This window comes from Echeneis naucrates, chromosome 18, assembly GCF_900963305.1.
Source record: "Echeneis naucrates chromosome 18, fEcheNa1.1, whole genome shotgun sequence".
In the NCBI taxonomy this organism is placed as follows: Eukaryota; Metazoa; Chordata; class Actinopteri; order Carangiformes; family Echeneidae; genus Echeneis; species Echeneis naucrates.
Window position 1 is genome coordinate 13,086,274 of NC_042528.1, and position 17,228 is coordinate 13,103,501.

At 40.3% G+C, this 17,228-nt stretch overlaps 1 protein-coding gene across 1 annotated transcript; it reads left to right on the forward strand.

The window, feature by feature from the left end:
* The first annotated feature begins 1,864 nt into the window (after positions 1–1,864).
* Positions 1,865–15,910, forward strand: slc1a1 (solute carrier family 1 member 1). The gene is made up of 12 exons (XM_029526158.1): positions 1,865–1,964; positions 4,447–4,587; positions 8,716–8,808; positions 8,965–9,079; positions 11,109–11,151; positions 11,283–11,378; positions 12,308–12,492; positions 12,608–12,715; positions 13,511–13,633; positions 13,756–13,950; positions 15,206–15,340; positions 15,441–15,910. Exons 1-12 carry the CDS (start codon positions 1,865–1,867, stop codon positions 15,679–15,681), a joined length of 1,575 nt encoding a protein of 524 aa, XP_029382018.1. The 3' UTR covers positions 15,682–15,910.
* The last annotated feature ends 1,318 nt before the right edge of the window (positions 15,911–17,228 follow it).

The following is a 17,228-nucleotide window of genomic DNA, read 5'->3' on the forward strand; positions in this document are numbered from 1 at the left end:
CATGCTCCCTTTCCCTCTGAAAAATGAATATATGGGTAGGTGGGAGTGTCTTGGGATTCTGATACACTTTACCTTATAACGCCATGTGTATTGCAGTGAACACAAACTGGAACAAATCTCAGGAGTCCAAAATTAAGTGGTTTTGAAAGCTGTCTAGCAATAACGCGCTGCAAATGGTAGTGAACTGGTCAAATGTGGCTTCGAACCTACGGAGCCCCTAAAATCCCAAAAGTAGTTTTTTTTTTATATCTTTTGCACACAAGTTATTATCTTGAAGGATCACCCTAATATCTTGAGGGAACAAGTTATACAAGATAATTATCTTGAGGGTACGAAATATTAACTTGTGTGCACACCAATATTAACTTTGCACAAATTAATATTTTGTTTGAACAAGTTATAATCTTACCTAGCTTTTTTTTTATATATCTTGTGCACACAAGTTATTATCTTGATAGAACAAAATATTAACTTGTGCGCACAAGAGAAAAAAATACTACCTTTTGGGACTTTATGGGCTCTGTATGAACCATTCAAATCAAATCATATAATTACAGTAGCACTACTATTAATGTATTAACAGTACATTACTGCAATTTCAAAAAATATAATAAGTTACTGTATTTAAGAGCACTATACCCATAATGCAAAGCAAATTGCGGTAACTAACTGTAACAATGTTTTAAAGTAGTGCTAAAGTAGGTTTATTGGTCATTTTGTGGTATTTTACTGTGAAAAATACAGCAAAGGCTAACAGTGAGGGCTGACTTACATGCAGTGGGCAAACCATCAGGGGTCTGCACCCCTTCCTGTGATAGTTTGGCCTGGGTCCTGGTCTGATCACACAGGCTGCAGATGTGTGGGTGCATCTTTTGGGCTTTGGCCACCAAGTTCAAACTGGTATGAAAGGGTGGTGCACTCTCCTGTCAGTGCATCCACTCCTCAAACACTAGCTTCGTCAACTCAAACATAGTTTTTCACATTGTACATGGGTGTAACCTTATCATCCATGTGTGGTTCAAGTGATGTGAGTTCAAACGTTTGACTCTTTTTGAGAATTCCACTAGTATTTAGTGCTCAGGGAAGTCAGTGCATGAAGTAGGCAGCCACTAGTAACACTAGAAGTTAACAAAGCCTAAAGTCTGTGTAAGCAATAACTTTGTCACTAAACAAGAAAACCAACAAGCAGGAAGGTTCTTGGTAGAATTTCCTCTTCCAGACCTTGGACTGTTGATGGACAACATAATAATGTTGAACATGTTCCACAACATATATCACGCAACAACATAAGTGGTAAGTTGGACAAAATAAAGATACTGAGTAAAGTGACCTTCCAACAGGAATTTGAAACAGCAATTTTACGGCGGTACTTCTCATGAAGACCTGGGACACTACTTAACATAACTATTTGACTCTAGGATGGGGCAACAAAGACGGAGCATATTTCATCATCCCATGAAATTCTTCGTTTTACTTATTTAAACAGGTATAAATCACCTCCGGTTTAGTCTGGTTCTTTTAGTCCTGATTCCTCTGCCCACCACTGGTGGGAGGAGGCTGGTGTCAAAGAAAAAGTAGATAATTTTATGGACACACTGTGTGGGGGAAGGGTAATGGAGGGAGCAGGCGACCATCTTCCTCTCTCCCTCCTTTCCTTCCTCTCCCTCCCCACACACACACTCCCTCCCTCACACCAGTGTTGGCTATCAGCAGTGTCTGACGGCTGCATCCTCTGCTGTAGCAACGCAGCTGCTCCTCCATCCCTCTCCGCCTCTTTTGCACCTGACATCCCAGCTGCAGGCGTCTTTTGTGTTTCCACAGGGACCATTGTTGTTTCTGCCATTTCTGGAGGAATAACAGCACCATGGACATGATCGGCAACAAAGAGCGACGAGGCGTGAATTTCAAAGGCTTGCTGAAGAGGAACTGGCTTCTGATTGCCACGGTGTTATCAGTGCTTCTCGGTATGTGGAAGCCTCTTAATGCCTGCTCATTTATGCTGAAAGAATGAAACACTTTCACCTTCACTGGTGCCATTTTTTATTTATCTTCACTGTACATCCACCCCTCATTATTGTTTTACCATGCAGTACTGTTCTCTGCTGCTGTCACTGTTCAAATAATTCATCCTCTTTTGCATCAGTCTTGCACTGCTTGACTAAACAGAAGCAGACATGTTCAATGTATGTGAAGGAATACACACATTACATTTCCTGTTGATAATTCTTAAAGGGATGGAGAATGGCTTCTAAGTGTGTTGTTAATGGAGACGTAGCCTCTATCCTCTAGAGGCAGAGGACAATTTTCTCCCTGAGTGTCTGGACATGTCTCAGACAGTCAAACGTGACCAGACTGAAGTGACAGCTGATGCTGGATCTTTGTGAGGAGTCCCAGCACGGAGGCAGCACAGCACAGTGCACAAACTATATAGGGGAAATAACATCTGCAAGTGTTTAAACATTCTGGCTTGAAAAAGGCTAAAAGAAGCACATTCATCAGTTCCAAACTAAAACTGATAAGCCTTTACTTTTTTCCTTTACTTGTCAAGATCGATCTCAATCTCATGTCAGTCTGTTACATGCAGAAAAACTGGATGGTGAAAGATATTAGCTAGCCTGGTTCTACATTCATAGTAAATGAATTGTAAATGAGTGTAAACAGCCAATCCTTCCTGCACTTTAGTGACTGTTGCTTGTTAGGAACAGTACAAGTGACAGTCTTGCTCTCTGCTAACTCCCTATGACAGCAGACAGTCACAGGCAGCATTTTGCTCACTTACCCTGTGCCCTGGGCCCCGGGCCCCCCATAGACTGTATTTAAAAATGAACAGGGACATCAAGGCTTTGAAGTGGAGCAAATGCTGAAGGCCCTTAAAGCTGCATTCCACCTGTTGACTATCTGGAAGAGACTCAGCAAAAGTACTTGTACTGTAATGACAATTATGGAAAAATTACAGTAATTCTTACTAGATTTTTGAAACCAAGAAAATGTTTTCTTAATAAGTTTATGGTCTCAGTCTCTAGTGTTTCCAGTTCACATGATGCTCTTTTTTTTTTTTTAAATGATGGTCCTATTTATAGGAAAACAGACCATAAAGCAAGGGATGAATCAATGAGTGGTTACTGTATGATTGACAGACTGTGCCTGAAAATCCACCCCTCCCTCCTCCTTAGCTCCACCTTCTCACCCAAATATGGTTTCTTCTAAATGACAAAATACAAATTCTCAGCTGCAACACCACATCTTACAAAGTAATGGGTAATGTCATGGTGGGTGACACTTGAGATCCACTGTCTTATAGTCTATGACTGTTCAACCTTTTAGCATCTACTTCTATTGGCTAAAACCGGCACATTAAGTTATATGCGTCTTGCTTCCACTTCCTGACTAAAGCTCACTAACAGAGACTATTTCACAAATTGTCTCAACAAGCTTTTGATAGAAGTTTAGATCCAAAGAATCAAAAAGAAAACATTTTTTTATATTATTTCAAATATAACTAATAGGTTACAGCCAAAGCTTAAGTAAGACATAGCCACTAAAGATTAGCTGCCTTATTACATTAGCCTATGACAGTTACAGCAGTTATCAAAAAAGAGAAACAAAAAAGATGCTGTATTGCTGGGCATCATCTCATCATAGCGCAAATATCTGAACTGCAGCAAACATGTGAACTCTGCAGCTGTAAACTGCAGTGGTGGAGGTTTGGACTTGAACCTCTGAAGACGGTGCAGCCAGCTAAACCTGTAAGAGTGTATGAGAGTGGTACATGGTGCACAGTGGGTTAATATGGTGGTGTCATCCTGCCACAATCTGCTGTGTCATCCTGGGCTTTTACAGGCATCTCCAACAGCATTCTCTGTTGAGTGGATCACATAAATCACTCAAATTCCTCAGTGGGATACATGTGGGGTTTATAGCTGGAGAAAACACAATTTTCAGGAGTAAGATGGTGAGAGGATGTGGGGATGATGATAATAGACTTCACATATACTCATACGCCATGATGATAAATAAAGACTGCAGTTGCGCTGGGAATTATTCATTTATTCATTCACCCCAGCTCACAATGGGCGAGGGCAGGGTACACCCTGGACAGTTCGCCAGTCCATCAGAGGGCCAACACACAGAGAAAGACAGAAATGAACAACTCAATGGGAATAATATTATGTTTAATAAACATGCCTCATAGATTTCATATGACAAAACAATGCTGACCAATAAAATAGTATGATTCATTTGTTGGCCATGCAATATAGTCATATATTTATTGAGCAGACATCATACCAGAATAACTGTTCTTTATTATGCAGAATTGTATATTCTGCTTCCACATCTGTATATGCATTGCAGCTATAGCAGACATTTGTCCTGTGTGTTGATATAATCATTCGTCTTCATCAGTCCTTCTGTTTTGACCCTCCTGTCTCTCTGTTAATTTTTCAGGGATCAGTTTGGGTGTCGTAGTCAGAGAGTATGCATCCCTCTCCCATCTTCACAAGCAGTACTTTGGCTTCCCAGGGGAGATCCTGATGCGAATGCTGAAGCTGGTCATCCTCCCTCTCATTATATCAAGCATGATAACAGGTAAATCTGACAACTGCATCAGATAAGATAAAGATCAACTGTGAGTTTCACTCAGGTTCACACAGGAAGTTTGTCTTTCCTGCAGGTGAATACCAACCAACTGCTGTCCATCCAGTATGTTTTATTGGCCAGATGCCAAATTAAAGGAATTAGATTTAACAGTAAGGCATACATGATTCAGCTAAATTTATAAATAAATCAGTATAATAAAACATATTGCATACGTAGAGGGAATATAATGATATTGGATATTATCAAATATGAGCGCCAGTCTTGTTCTGTCACAATGTTTTATTAACTATTTCTGGTTATTTATTTGTCCAGCAAAGATGGATGCTATAATCCTGTATGTACTGGTTTATTTAACCCAAAGAAGGAATCTGTTCATGTAAATCTGACTTTACCAAGCAGGCGTTTGTGCATGTGTGGTAGAGTTTAAAAGCAGAACTACCACTATTTAATATAATCCACTGTAGTTGTGTAATTTACACAAGAAAAAAAGGAGGGTTACTTGTCCCCCAGGTGAAGAATGACATTTAGGAGTATTACATGTGGTTGAACTGATCCTCTCACCTTGCTTGGATGGAGCTCTATGGCTATCTGTGGCTATCATTTTCAAAATGTTGATACACGAAGATACAAGGAGTTTAGCAGTGATAATGCAAATGGCCAAAAGTGAACAGAATTCATGATCACAAAAACATATTTTCTTTTATTGTCTTCTTAGCCTCCTGTTCCCAGACAATTGGAATATTACATCCCTGGGTTTTTGTCTCAGTGCACCTTGGTTTACATGCAGGTGGCCTGGGAATCAAACACACAACCTTCTTCCTCAGGCTTCCTCAGGCACTAACCTTAGCTGCCTTAGTGATTTCTTGCTTTGGAATCTTTGCTTTAGACACAAAAAAATTGGATAAAGGATTAAAAGCAGCATCGGTTTTTGCATCTACTCTAAAACAATGGAGAAAAATAAGCAAAAAGCATTTGATAAGTAAAACTGAGAAACTACAGGAGTTTTCTTACATGAAATAACATCTCTCACATTCAGATACCTTTTGACTTCTTAAAATCTAATGTTAGCCAGAGAGTAGCAAGAGAGTAAGATCAAGAATATCCATCAGATCTGGTCTCTGCCCCTGTATACAAAGATTTCAGCCCAGATGCGGGGACATTTAAAAGCCTCTACAGGGAAACCAGAGCAGACAGGTTTTATCAGAGGAGGAACATCCTTCGATGATTACCTTTTTCTTAGAAATTCATTTAAACTGAACACTGGCCCTATTATCATAAAGTCTATTTAAATTTCTCAGAACGACTGCACTTTCCACCATTACTGAGCTCAGGCTTGTGAAACATTCCCCTCTTTTGCTACCTTCTTCCTCATGTTCTCAAATAGGCCAAAGATCCCGAACTTATGAGAGGAAGTGGAGGACAAGATAATTATTGGATATTAATTTGTGATGATGAAATCGGCCAAGTGGTAGAGTGAATGCTTTGCATGCAGGGGCCATTACTTACGAATACAGGGGCCTGCATTCAAACCCCAGCCACAAGGCAAACCAGGTTCCGTGCCTAGGGCCTTTTAGTGCGGAGTTTGGATGTTCTCCCCATGCTTGCCTGGGTTTCCTCCCACCGTCCAAAACTATCATGTTTAGGCTAACCAGTGACTGTAATTGTCCGTAGGTCTGAGTCTGAGTGCTTGTTTCTTTCTGTCTGTCTCTGTATGTTGGCCCTGCAATCGACTGGCCCTCACGCTATGTGAGCACCCCCCGTGACCCGGACATAGATAAGTTGTAGAAAATGAGCGACAGTGAGTGAGTGAGTGCCACAGGAAGGGCATCTGGCATGAAATCTGTGGCCAAATCACTCATGCAAGTCAAATAGCTAACTTGCTGTGGTGACCCCAAATAGGGGGAAAAGCTGAAAGAGAGAGAGAAAAAAAACTGTGATTATGAAAAGTATATTTTTTCCATCTAAGGATTTTGTTCCATTGTTTGTTCATAATATCAATTCCTAAACTGCTTATGGCTCCTGGTATTTGTTTTTCCCCTCTGTAGTTCCCTGAGGTTTTGCTGCCTGCATACCATTATTTCTTTGTGTGGTATTGCTTACACATAAAGTAATTGAGGCCTCTTTTATTCATCAGGGTTGCACACATTTTGTCAGTGATTATGTGTGGTGGCAATCCCTCTGTCTGGGAGTGAGTACAGTACATCCTGCTTATGGGTGATGGGAATGCTTAGGAAGTGCCATATTTCAACCTCTTGTGTCTTTTATGTGAAATGTTTGTTTACATAGAAGGAAGCATTTCTGATTTTAAGAACCAAAAACCATCTCAGTAGAGATTCATATTCCTTCTCTCAGACCTCTCTCTGAATTAACAGCTGACCAGTGAGCCAATCAGAAGAGATACTCTCTTCTGGTTGGCCTATTGTTTTTCTGAGTGATCCACTGAAAATATAGAAAATTTCAGGTAAGCATTCAGTGAAACCAAATGCAGAAAGATTGGATAGTTGGTCCAAGTGGGCAGGACCTGGGGTGTGGCCAGACACTTTGCTTTGAAGTGACATCCCAAAGTTTCAAAAGTCCTGACAGCTGCTTTCAGACCTTACTATCCACTATCCTTCAAAAACAGAGCCTTAACACATTTCTTTGTGGACTGAGGACTTTGATACTTTCACAGAACTAAAGTTTAAAGTTTTAAGTTAATTTATTTAGCACAATGATAACACAAAAAACAAAAGGTAAAAAACAATAACAAAAGAAAGTGCAAGGTAGTGGCAAGAAGCCCAAAGTGCTTATACAGGGCCACTACTTATATTATTCAAAGAAAATTCACAAGACTAGAAACAAGTAACCATGAAACACAAACAAAATAACAATAATTAAATTACCAATAAAATGAGAAAAAAAGAAAAAAAAATTAATAAAATGGACATGTGTGGGTGCATGTATATAAATGTGAATACTAATTAGTGAGCTTCGCAATCAGAGCTACCCCTAAACTCTTCTTGTAAGCATGAATTGTATGGAGGTATTAAATAGTTTATTCCAAAGAATTGTGCCCCTGTATTTTAAAGAAACATGACCAAGGGTGGTATGATACTGAGGAGGATGAAGGCTAGTTAAGTGTCTGGTAGTATACTTGATACTACTATATACTAACCCACTGAAGGACTTAGGGATAGAATTTGGAATGTATGTGGAATGTCACTCACCCACTCACTCATCTTCATCCGTATCTGGGTCTCGGGGCTGCTGGAGCCAATCCCAGCTCACATCGGGTGAGGGGCAGGCTACACCCTGGATGGGTCGCCAGTCCATCACAGGGCCAACACTCAAGAACATACAGAGACAAACTACCACTCACACTCGCATTCACACCTAGGGTCAATTTAGAATCGCCAGTTAACCTATACACGCATGTCTTTGGACGGTGGGAGGAAACCGGTGTACCTGGAGGAAACCCACGCAGACATGGGGAGAACATGCAAACTCTGCACAAAAAGAACCCAGGGTTAGGGTTAGGGTAAGGGTTAACCCTAAACCCACAACTTTCTTATACTTAATACTCTTGTACTTAAAAATAAAAATGCGTATTTGGTATATATTGATCTGAAAAAGTTTTAGGAAAAGGGGAGGTGAAGGATCTAGTTGTCTTGAGAAGGTGGCAGTCCTAACAATTCTTTTCTGAACTAGATAAATACTATGGAGGTTGGAAGTATAAGTACAATATTACAGTATATGATGTGTGGATAAATCAAGCTATAATATAAAATAAGTAGGCAGCTCAGATTTACCAGGTCACAAATTTTTCTCATGATCTGCAGCTCTGAGATAGTAATTAATTCAAAGTTGGTGGCTGGAGTGGGAGCAAGGTGTCATGACTCAAATGTTTTATCTTTCATTAATAAAAACCATTCTACAGACTGAAAATCCAAGCATGTTATCTTGGTAAAACTGTACTATTGACATTCTAAAAAAGAAAACACCATTATTTAACTTTTAACCTTTATGTTAAGAACTTGTCAATGTTCTCATCACTTTTCTATAAAAGGAAGTCTTGATGAAGAAAAGTGGTAGACCTCTGGTGTATATTTAAATGAACCATTGTGCTTTTGTGTACAGGTGTTGCAGCCCTGGATTCTGAGGTATCAGGCAAGATCGGTCTGCGAGCTGTTATTTATTACTTCTCAACAACCATTATTGCAGTTGTACTTGGTGAGCTCTACCTAGGTCTTCTTCATTTACCTAGCTCTGAGTCTCGCTGTTGTCTTGCTGATTTCAGTTGTTTTAGCATCAAGAAGTAATTCAAATGGTACGTAAGAGTGGTTAAAAATCTTGATGATTATGATGGCACATTTCTCATCACTGTAGGAATCATTTTGGTGATGACCATCAAACCAGGGGTCTCTCAGACAGCTGAGCATATTGACAGAGCTGGGACCACTCCTAACGTAACAACAGTTGATACACTCTTGGATCTCCTCAGGTAAACTCATGGTGTGACTGCAGTTTTAATGAGCATAAAGTCAGTTGTCTATCAACTTGACTTTATTTTGTGTCCACTAACCCTAACCCTAAGTCAAACTGTAACAACCTACATACCTCATAGGGCTGCATTCGACACCATAGATCATAATATTTTACTGCAGAGACTGGAACATGAAATTGGAATTAAAGGAACTTCACTAAGGTGGTTCAAATCCTACTTATCAGATAGACATCAGTTTGTTCATGTTAACAACAGCTCCTCCTCATGTACTGTAGTCAGTCATGGAGTCCCACAGGGTTCGGTACTTGGACCAATCCTCTTTACGCTTTATCTGCTTCCTCTAGGCAACATTATCAGGAAACACAGCATCAACTTCCACTGCTATGCAGACGACACTCAGCTGTACCTATCAATGAAGCTAAATGAAGTCACTCAGATAGTCAGACTGCAGGCATGTTTTGAAGACATAAAAGTCTGGATGACTGGAAATTTTTTACTTCTCAACTCTGACAAAACAGAAGTTATTGTACTCGGTCCTAAACACCTCAGAAAAATATTATCTAATCATCTCATCAGTCTGGACGGCATCACTTTGGCTTCCAGCTCCACTGTAAGAAACCTTGGAGTAATTTTTGACCAGGACATGTCCTTTGTCCCTCACATAAAACAAGTTTTATGCAGCTTTCTTCCACCTGAGAAACATTAGGAAAATCAGAAACATCTTTTCTCAGGATGATGCTGAAAAACTAGTCCATGCATTTGTAACTTCTAGGCTGGACTACTGTAACTCATTACTATCTGGATGTCCAAACAAATCTCTAAAAGGCCTTCAGTTGATTCAGAACGCTGCTGCACGAATATTAACAGGAACTCGGAAAAGAGATCACATCTCTCCTGTGTTAGCTGCTCTTCATTGGCTGCCAGTAAAATATAGAGTAGAATTCTAAATCCTTCTTTTAACGTATAAAGCTCTTAATGACCAAGCTCCATCGTATCTCAGAGAGCTCATAGTTCCTTACTGTCCTAGTAGGCCACTCCGCTCTGTAGATGGAGGTTTACTTGTGGTTCCTAGAGTCTCCAAGAGTAAATCTGGAGGCAGATCGTTCAGTTATCAGGCTCCTCTTCTATGGAACCAACTTCCAGTATCGGTCCGGGGGGCGGACTCTTTAGTAATTTTCAAGACCAGGCTTAAAACTTTCCTGTATGACAGAGCTGATAGTTAAAAAGTTAAAGTCCTCTACTCTTTAGCTATGCTGCTATAGGCCTAGGCTGCTGGGGGAAGGACTGAGCTCTCTCTCTCTCTCTCTCTCTCTCTCTCTCTCACTCTCTCTCTCTCTCTCTCTCTCTCTCTCTCTCTGTCTCTCCCTGTCTCTCCCTGTTACCCTCTCTCCCCCTCTCCCTCTTTCTCTCTCCCTCCCTCTCACTCTCTCTCCTTTCCTCCCCCCTTGCATGCACTGATAAGAACCATCCTTCTTAAAAAACACAGTTTCACCCAGTTCTAAGCATTTATACTGCATTTACTAACCATGTTCTGCCAAAGTCTCTGTCTCTCCCAGTTCCTCTCCTCTCTCTCCCTGTCCTCATCCTGCAGGTGGTGACTCATCACCATCCCATGTTCCTGCAACACCTGCTGGTCCCATATAGCATGAATTCTGTACTACAGCTCAACTCCATGAGCTTCATGCAGCAACATATTACTGCCTACACCCCCCCCCCAATGCCTATCTCACTCTCTCTCTCTCTCTCTCTCTCCCACTATCAACCCAACCGGTCGAGGCAGATGGCCGCCCCCCCTGAGCCTGGTTCTGCTCAAGGTTTCTGCCTCTTAAAGGAAGTTTTTCCTTGCCACTGTCGCTCATTGGGGGCTCTGTTGGGTCTCTTTAAATAATTTTATGAAGAGTTTGGTCTAGACCTGCTCTATATGTAAAGTGCCTTGATGTAACTTTGTTATGATTTGGCGCTATACAAATAAATCTGATTTCATTTCATTTGATTTGATCCCCAATCTTGTCTTTTTCATCAACAGAAACATGTTTCCAGAAAATTTGGTGCAGGCTTGTTTTCAGCAGGTAAGAGGCTAGCCATTCTCCTGCACCTCCTATGCATTTTCAAGTGTCCCTTAAACTGATGTCACAGTTTTGTGGATACAGTGTATCACCATATGGGTGAAATTCTGATGTTGTAAAATGTGACCAAATAGTACAAGACTAAGCGTAAAGAACTGGAACCTCAAAAAATTTCAGCCGAAACGACTACAATTCCACCTCTCACCACTTCTATCATGGCGGCAGTAGAGGTACGTGTGCATGTTACTCTGTTCTGTCACTATGACATTAATATATGTTTCCCAGAGTTCACCAGTGTTTTATTATGCGACACTGTGATGTAGGGGTTTTTAACTTTACTTCCTTTTTTTTTTTTTTTTATCTTTTTAGGACAACAGTATGTCCTTGTTTATGCATGAGCTCCACTTCATATTCCATGTGTCTGCATCTGGCAAATGACATCTGCTCTAACTACATCAGAAGAGCCTATAGTAAATTTAATGTACAGAGGAGCGAGTTGGCTGTGATCCAAAAAGTACTCCAACCTGAACAACCACACAGTGTTGTTCGTTAACCCTGTGATAGAACCCGAATTAGTGTCTCCTAGAGTAGCACCCTTACGGTGGATCCCTTCTTTGTTGTTGATGGTTGTAATAATAAACGGTTATGCCTTTGTTACTTTTTGGCAAAAACACTTGGTTACGTCACAGTCTAGTGTAATGGTTGCTATAAGAACAGAGTTTAGGAAGGAATGTCTTTGCTCGGGTTAAAACGACAACTTTATTAATATTGGATCAGTTACACTGTTATCTAAAGAGAAGCAACAAGCCCTTAAGGTTGGTTAACCGTCCCAGATAAAAGACACAACTGTGTGAATTTCCTGGATTTAGTTGATCCATTCATCTACCTCTGTCTTCTCCTAGCACAGACGCTCCTTCTTTTTACTATGTCACCAGATTTTTTCTTAAGTTCTTGCTATATTTACAACGGCCACTACAATGACAAAATTGAACTTTGGGTCAAAATAAACTGCTGCACAGATGACCTGTCTCCGTGGATCTTGTAAAAAAGACATGTCCCTAGCTTATGGCCGGAGCCAAGTGCAATGACTCTGAAAGGAGCTTCGTGGCTTGGCCTTAGCTAATTGAATGACTCACCTTTTTGTTTCCTTTCTTGGCAGAACATCACTAAGGACTATAAAATCATTGGAACATACTCGGATGGAATCAATGTACTAGGACTCATTGTGTTCTGTGTTGCTTTTGGCCTTGTCATTGGGAAGATGGGTGAAAAGGGACGAATACTCCTTGAGTTTTTCGATGCCCTAAATGAAGCAACCATGAAACTTGTCCAGATAATTATGTGGTATGAATGAAAATCCCATTTTATTATCAACTCGTCATTTCAAGTTCAATCCAAAGAAACAATATCATTTTAGCTTCTGTACCCCAAAATGTTCAAATGACTTGTGTTTCTTCAGCTACATGCCAATAGGGATCCTGTTCCTAATTGCTGCTAAGATCATTGAAGTGGAAGACTGGGAAATCTTCAGAAAGATGGGTCTTTACATGGTGACTGTGCTGAGTGGGTAAGTCCATTACTCTGTATCCACCTGTTCCAGACACCAGGATTTATGGTTGACATTTGGGCCGATTTTCCCTCCCAGTGATACTGTAAAAGCGGAGCTCTGTGTGGACACTGATAAGGACCAAGGGCATTTAAAACTGCTCAACCTGCAAATACAGTAATGAAAGCTCTGCTCACATGTCTAAATCAAAATGGCAATTAAAGATTGTACAGTAAATCCCAGGTTAGCCAGGGTTAGTACAAGGCTCTGAGATTTCCTGGGACAACATCGGGTCCATTCTTGTACACAGTGTTCACATTTTCTGATTTTTAAATCTCGAAGTGAAGATGAATCTCCACAGCTCTGCCTCTCAGTGGCATTTTGGCTGACACCTATTCGAAATGCAGTTAGGTCAACTGACAATTGAGTCTTCACCCCCTAAATTCAAGGCCCCCCAATATCAGTACGTGTGACTCCATTATTTCTGGTGGGTTTTTCCATTAACTGGTCTAATTCATTCATTCATCTTCAGGTCTCCAGTCCATTGCAGGGCCAACATACAGAGACAGACAGAAACGAGCAACCACTCACACTCACACTCAGACTTACAGGCAATTTAGAGTCACCAAATAACCCAAACATGATGTCTTTGGATGCTAACTAATGAACAATAATGAACAAAAATTTCATGACACTAATGAACTAAAAACAAAAAATTTATGAGTATAGTAATATCAAAAAGTCTACTGTTGTACTTTTAATATATTGTCCAGTAATTATATATATATTATGCATTGTGTCTGTTTTGTCCCTCAGTCTAGCTATCCACTCCACCATCTGTCTTCCTCTCATCTTCTTCATCATTGTGAGGAAGAACCCTTACACATTCACACTGGGAATGGCCCAGGCCCTGGTGACAGCGCTGATGATCTCCTCAAGGTCAGAGCCCTTCTCACTACTTGTTGTTGTTAATTCAAATAATTCTCAGTGTATTGCAACACTGACACCACATAAACAAAAAAAACAAACAAAAAAGAATCAAAACACTGAATATCTTCCAGCTCTGCCACTCTACCAGTCACCTTCCGCTGTGCCGAGGAGAACAATCGTATCGACAAGCGAATCACCCGCTTCGTCCTCCCTGTGGGTGCCACCATTAACATGGATGGAACGGCACTCTATGAGGCAGTGGCCGCCATCTTCATTGCCCAGCTGAATGACTATGCTCTAGATGTGGGCCAGATTGTCACTATCAGGTACATTTTTGTTATAATTGCGCATTATAATACAAAACATAAAATAATGAAGGGATAAATAAGCAGAATAAAAATTATAACCTTCCACAGCTTTCTGTAAGGTTTATTATAAGCGTATGGATTTGAAGGGACCTGATGTCAGATTCTGCATCTTCTGTCAGACTTAGAAAATTAAACAATTAGCCAAAGTTCATTCACTATTCATCTTCTACCGCTTATACATTTCTGGGTCGCATGGGGTGCTGGAGCCAATCCCAGCTGACATTGTGCAAGGGCAGGGTACACCCTGGATAGATCGCAGGGCCGAATTACCCAAAGGGGAAGTTCTTCAGAAATTATATAAAAAAAAAAAAAACTAGAGGCACCACGTTACAGGTGAATCTCTCCACCACTGAGACTAGTGCCAATTTACATCCCTGTTTATCCAGAGTCAAATAAATTATGAACAATTTCTGTGTAATTTTGCCAGAATTTTATATGTGAAGTCTTGGGTTATGGCTAAAAAAAGCTTCTGAGGTCACAGTGACCTTAAACAATAACCACCTAATTTCAATCAGTTAATGTGAGTAAAGTCCAAGTGAATCTTTGTGCCAAATATAAAGTTCTGGGAGGGAATTGCTGAGATATCAAGTCTGTGAGAATTATATAAATGGACAGACAACTGTAAAACATTCTGACTCTTGCCAATGTGCTGATGTGGTAAGTAAGTAAATAGACTCAATCAGTCAGGACAGTAGCAGCCTGACAGTGCTGTCACAGACAAACTCGCTAAAATTATTTTGCATTTAGGTTCGGGGATTACCAGTGGCAATGTCCACAAAAGAAAAGAAGATCCATCTGCTGTCATTTCATTAATGAAATGTATCTATTCATAGATTTTATATATTACTTAGTTCATCTCTTCTCCCAGGTGAGAAACAAATGAAAGTTTCTGCTATAATGTCTACTGCTTCCAAGGTCAATGGAGAAAGAAAGGAAGTCAAAGCTTCAGCAAGCCCTTTCTCTGCACTAAACGGAGGGATATTTTTTAGGCCAACATATGTCTGTTTGTAGGCTTCAGGGGCATCAAACATAGGATAGAACATTATAAAATTGGGAAAAAATTGTTACTTTAGCTTTAACAAGGGAGTGAATTCATGTTCACTCTTCTTTCATGCTGAAATCAGTTGCACCTGTAATGTAAGCAGAGATGTCTGCAGTTGTCTCTTTAGCTCTGCACACAATACATTTGTGACATTGTGTTTCTTTGTTTCAGTATAACAGCAACAGTTGCTAGTATTGGAGCAGCAGGAGTCCCTAACGCTGGCCTTGTTACCATGGTGATAGTCTTAACAGCGGTAGGATTACCTGCAAGTGATGTCACTTTGATAGTGGCTGTGGATTGGCTCTTGTAAGTTTACCAGCTTTCTGATTTCCCCACCCTTCCTGCATAAACGTTTAATACTACTAAAACTGATGGTGTTAGATTTACTATGAGTGGCCTGTTTCAGGGATCGCTTCCGCACTATGATCAATGTCCTGGGCGACGCATACGGAGCCAGCATTGTTCAGAAACTATCCAAGAGGGAATTGGAGAGGATGGATCTGACGTCAGACGTGGACGTGGCCAACCCCTTTGCTCTGGAAGCTACTATGGATGATGATGAGTGTGAGAAGAAATCGTATGTGAATGGAGGCTTCACTGTCGACAAGACAGATGCAATCTCCTTCACCGAAACCTCACAGTTTTAGCCTCTGGCTGGCTCAGAGGTGCAGAGAAAATGCCCCCCTGTGAGGGATGTAAAGCAGTAAACCTTCCATCACATATCAGCACCACAACAAGACAGGAAAACTATCCAACCAGACCCATCCAAGCTCAAACATCAGCAATAGCAGCCTCCATTTATATTATCCAAGATGATCACAAAACATCAGACATTTACTATCACAACTCAAGTGCTTCCCTCTTACTCAAATTGTGCCAAGATTAATAAAAGTCAGTTTTATTTTCAATAAGAGTGTGTTCTTTCTTACAAAGATGCACTCGTAAAGAGCTCTGTGTATGTATGTGTATGTGTGTGTGTGTGTGTGTGTGTGTGTGTGTTGGAGAAAATTCTTTTTAGACACTGCTGTGTGTGCATCGTATTTACAAAAAAGGAAAACATTAAATCAGTCCTATATACTCGATTTGAATTGAATAATTCTCTAAAATGTTTGAATGATTTTATTTGTGTGGCTGCTGTAAAATGTCCCATGATGCACTGCTTGTAATAACTGTCTGTATATCTTAAACTGTGCCAAACATATAGGGTTTTTTCCCGAGTTGCATGAGGTAGTATGTTAAAGATGTGGTAACTGCTGTCTGCAGAGTTTTTAGCCCTGAGACCAGAGATGGTGGGTGGAAGCTCCTGAGGTCAATGAACACTGTGAAGTTCGAGGATATTTTTTCATAACCAAATCATCAGTGTTGCAAAATATCACAAATAGGGTCTGTTGTTTAGGCAGCATGGGGAAAACATACAGTGTGTTAGATACCCCTGGTTGTACCTTCACAAAGCAGACCATTTTAACTGTCAGCTATAGGATGTACAAGTCATTGATCTGATAATCAAAGTGTTGCTTGCTTGTTTGTTTCTATTTTCTTTTCACCACGTCCTCGGGTTGACAAATGAATGGCAAACCTTCTTAATATGAGCTGCAGAAATGCAGCTTAAATGCACACCTGTAGATGCTTTCAGCAAACTAACAAAATTATATATAAAAACTTTTTTTTCATTTTTTTTAACATATAATGTTTTTAATGCTACAGCATATTTTTTTCTACTTTGAGCCTAGATGCCTCACTGTTTTCTCACTTACTAAATATGGGTGCAGACAGTTGTGATTGGCTTGTTACACCAATGTAACACAACATATGAAAAGGCAAAAAAATTAAAAATTAAAAAATAGGGCTAGGAATTTAAAATGTGCTAATTATCCATAAAATATAGTAAAGACATCACACAGGCCTTCCTGTTCTTCTCTTGCAGGACTAAGGGCCTAATTAAAGTCTTTCTTAAAAAATCCTGTACAAAATAAAAATATTTCAGAAAGTGCAATGAAAACCCATGAGTCTCTCACCTCCACTGTCACTAGCCAATCACTGCCCCACATGTCTGCACTCCTTTGCTGCACTGTTACTTGTGATGCTTATGGCATAATTGTGGTCTTACGCTATTCTTCAATTTAAATATGCCCTGGGCACTTGACAAAGACGTTTTTGCTGAACTAGAGATAGCGAGTTTGTTCGGGCCGTTAAG

Coding starts and splice junctions, on each gene's coding strand:
- slc1a1 (XM_029526158.1), top strand. CDS start 1,865: ATGGACATGATCGGCAACAAAGAGCGACGAGGCGTGAATTTCAAAGGC. Junction 8,809..8,964: donor CATTATTGCAGTTGTACTTG/GTGAGCTCTACC, acceptor TCATCACTGTAG/GAATCATTTTGGTGATGACC. Junction 11,152..11,282: donor TGCAGGCTTGTTTTCAGCAG/GTAAGAGGCTAG, acceptor GTGACCAAATAG/TACAAGACTAAGCGTAAAGA.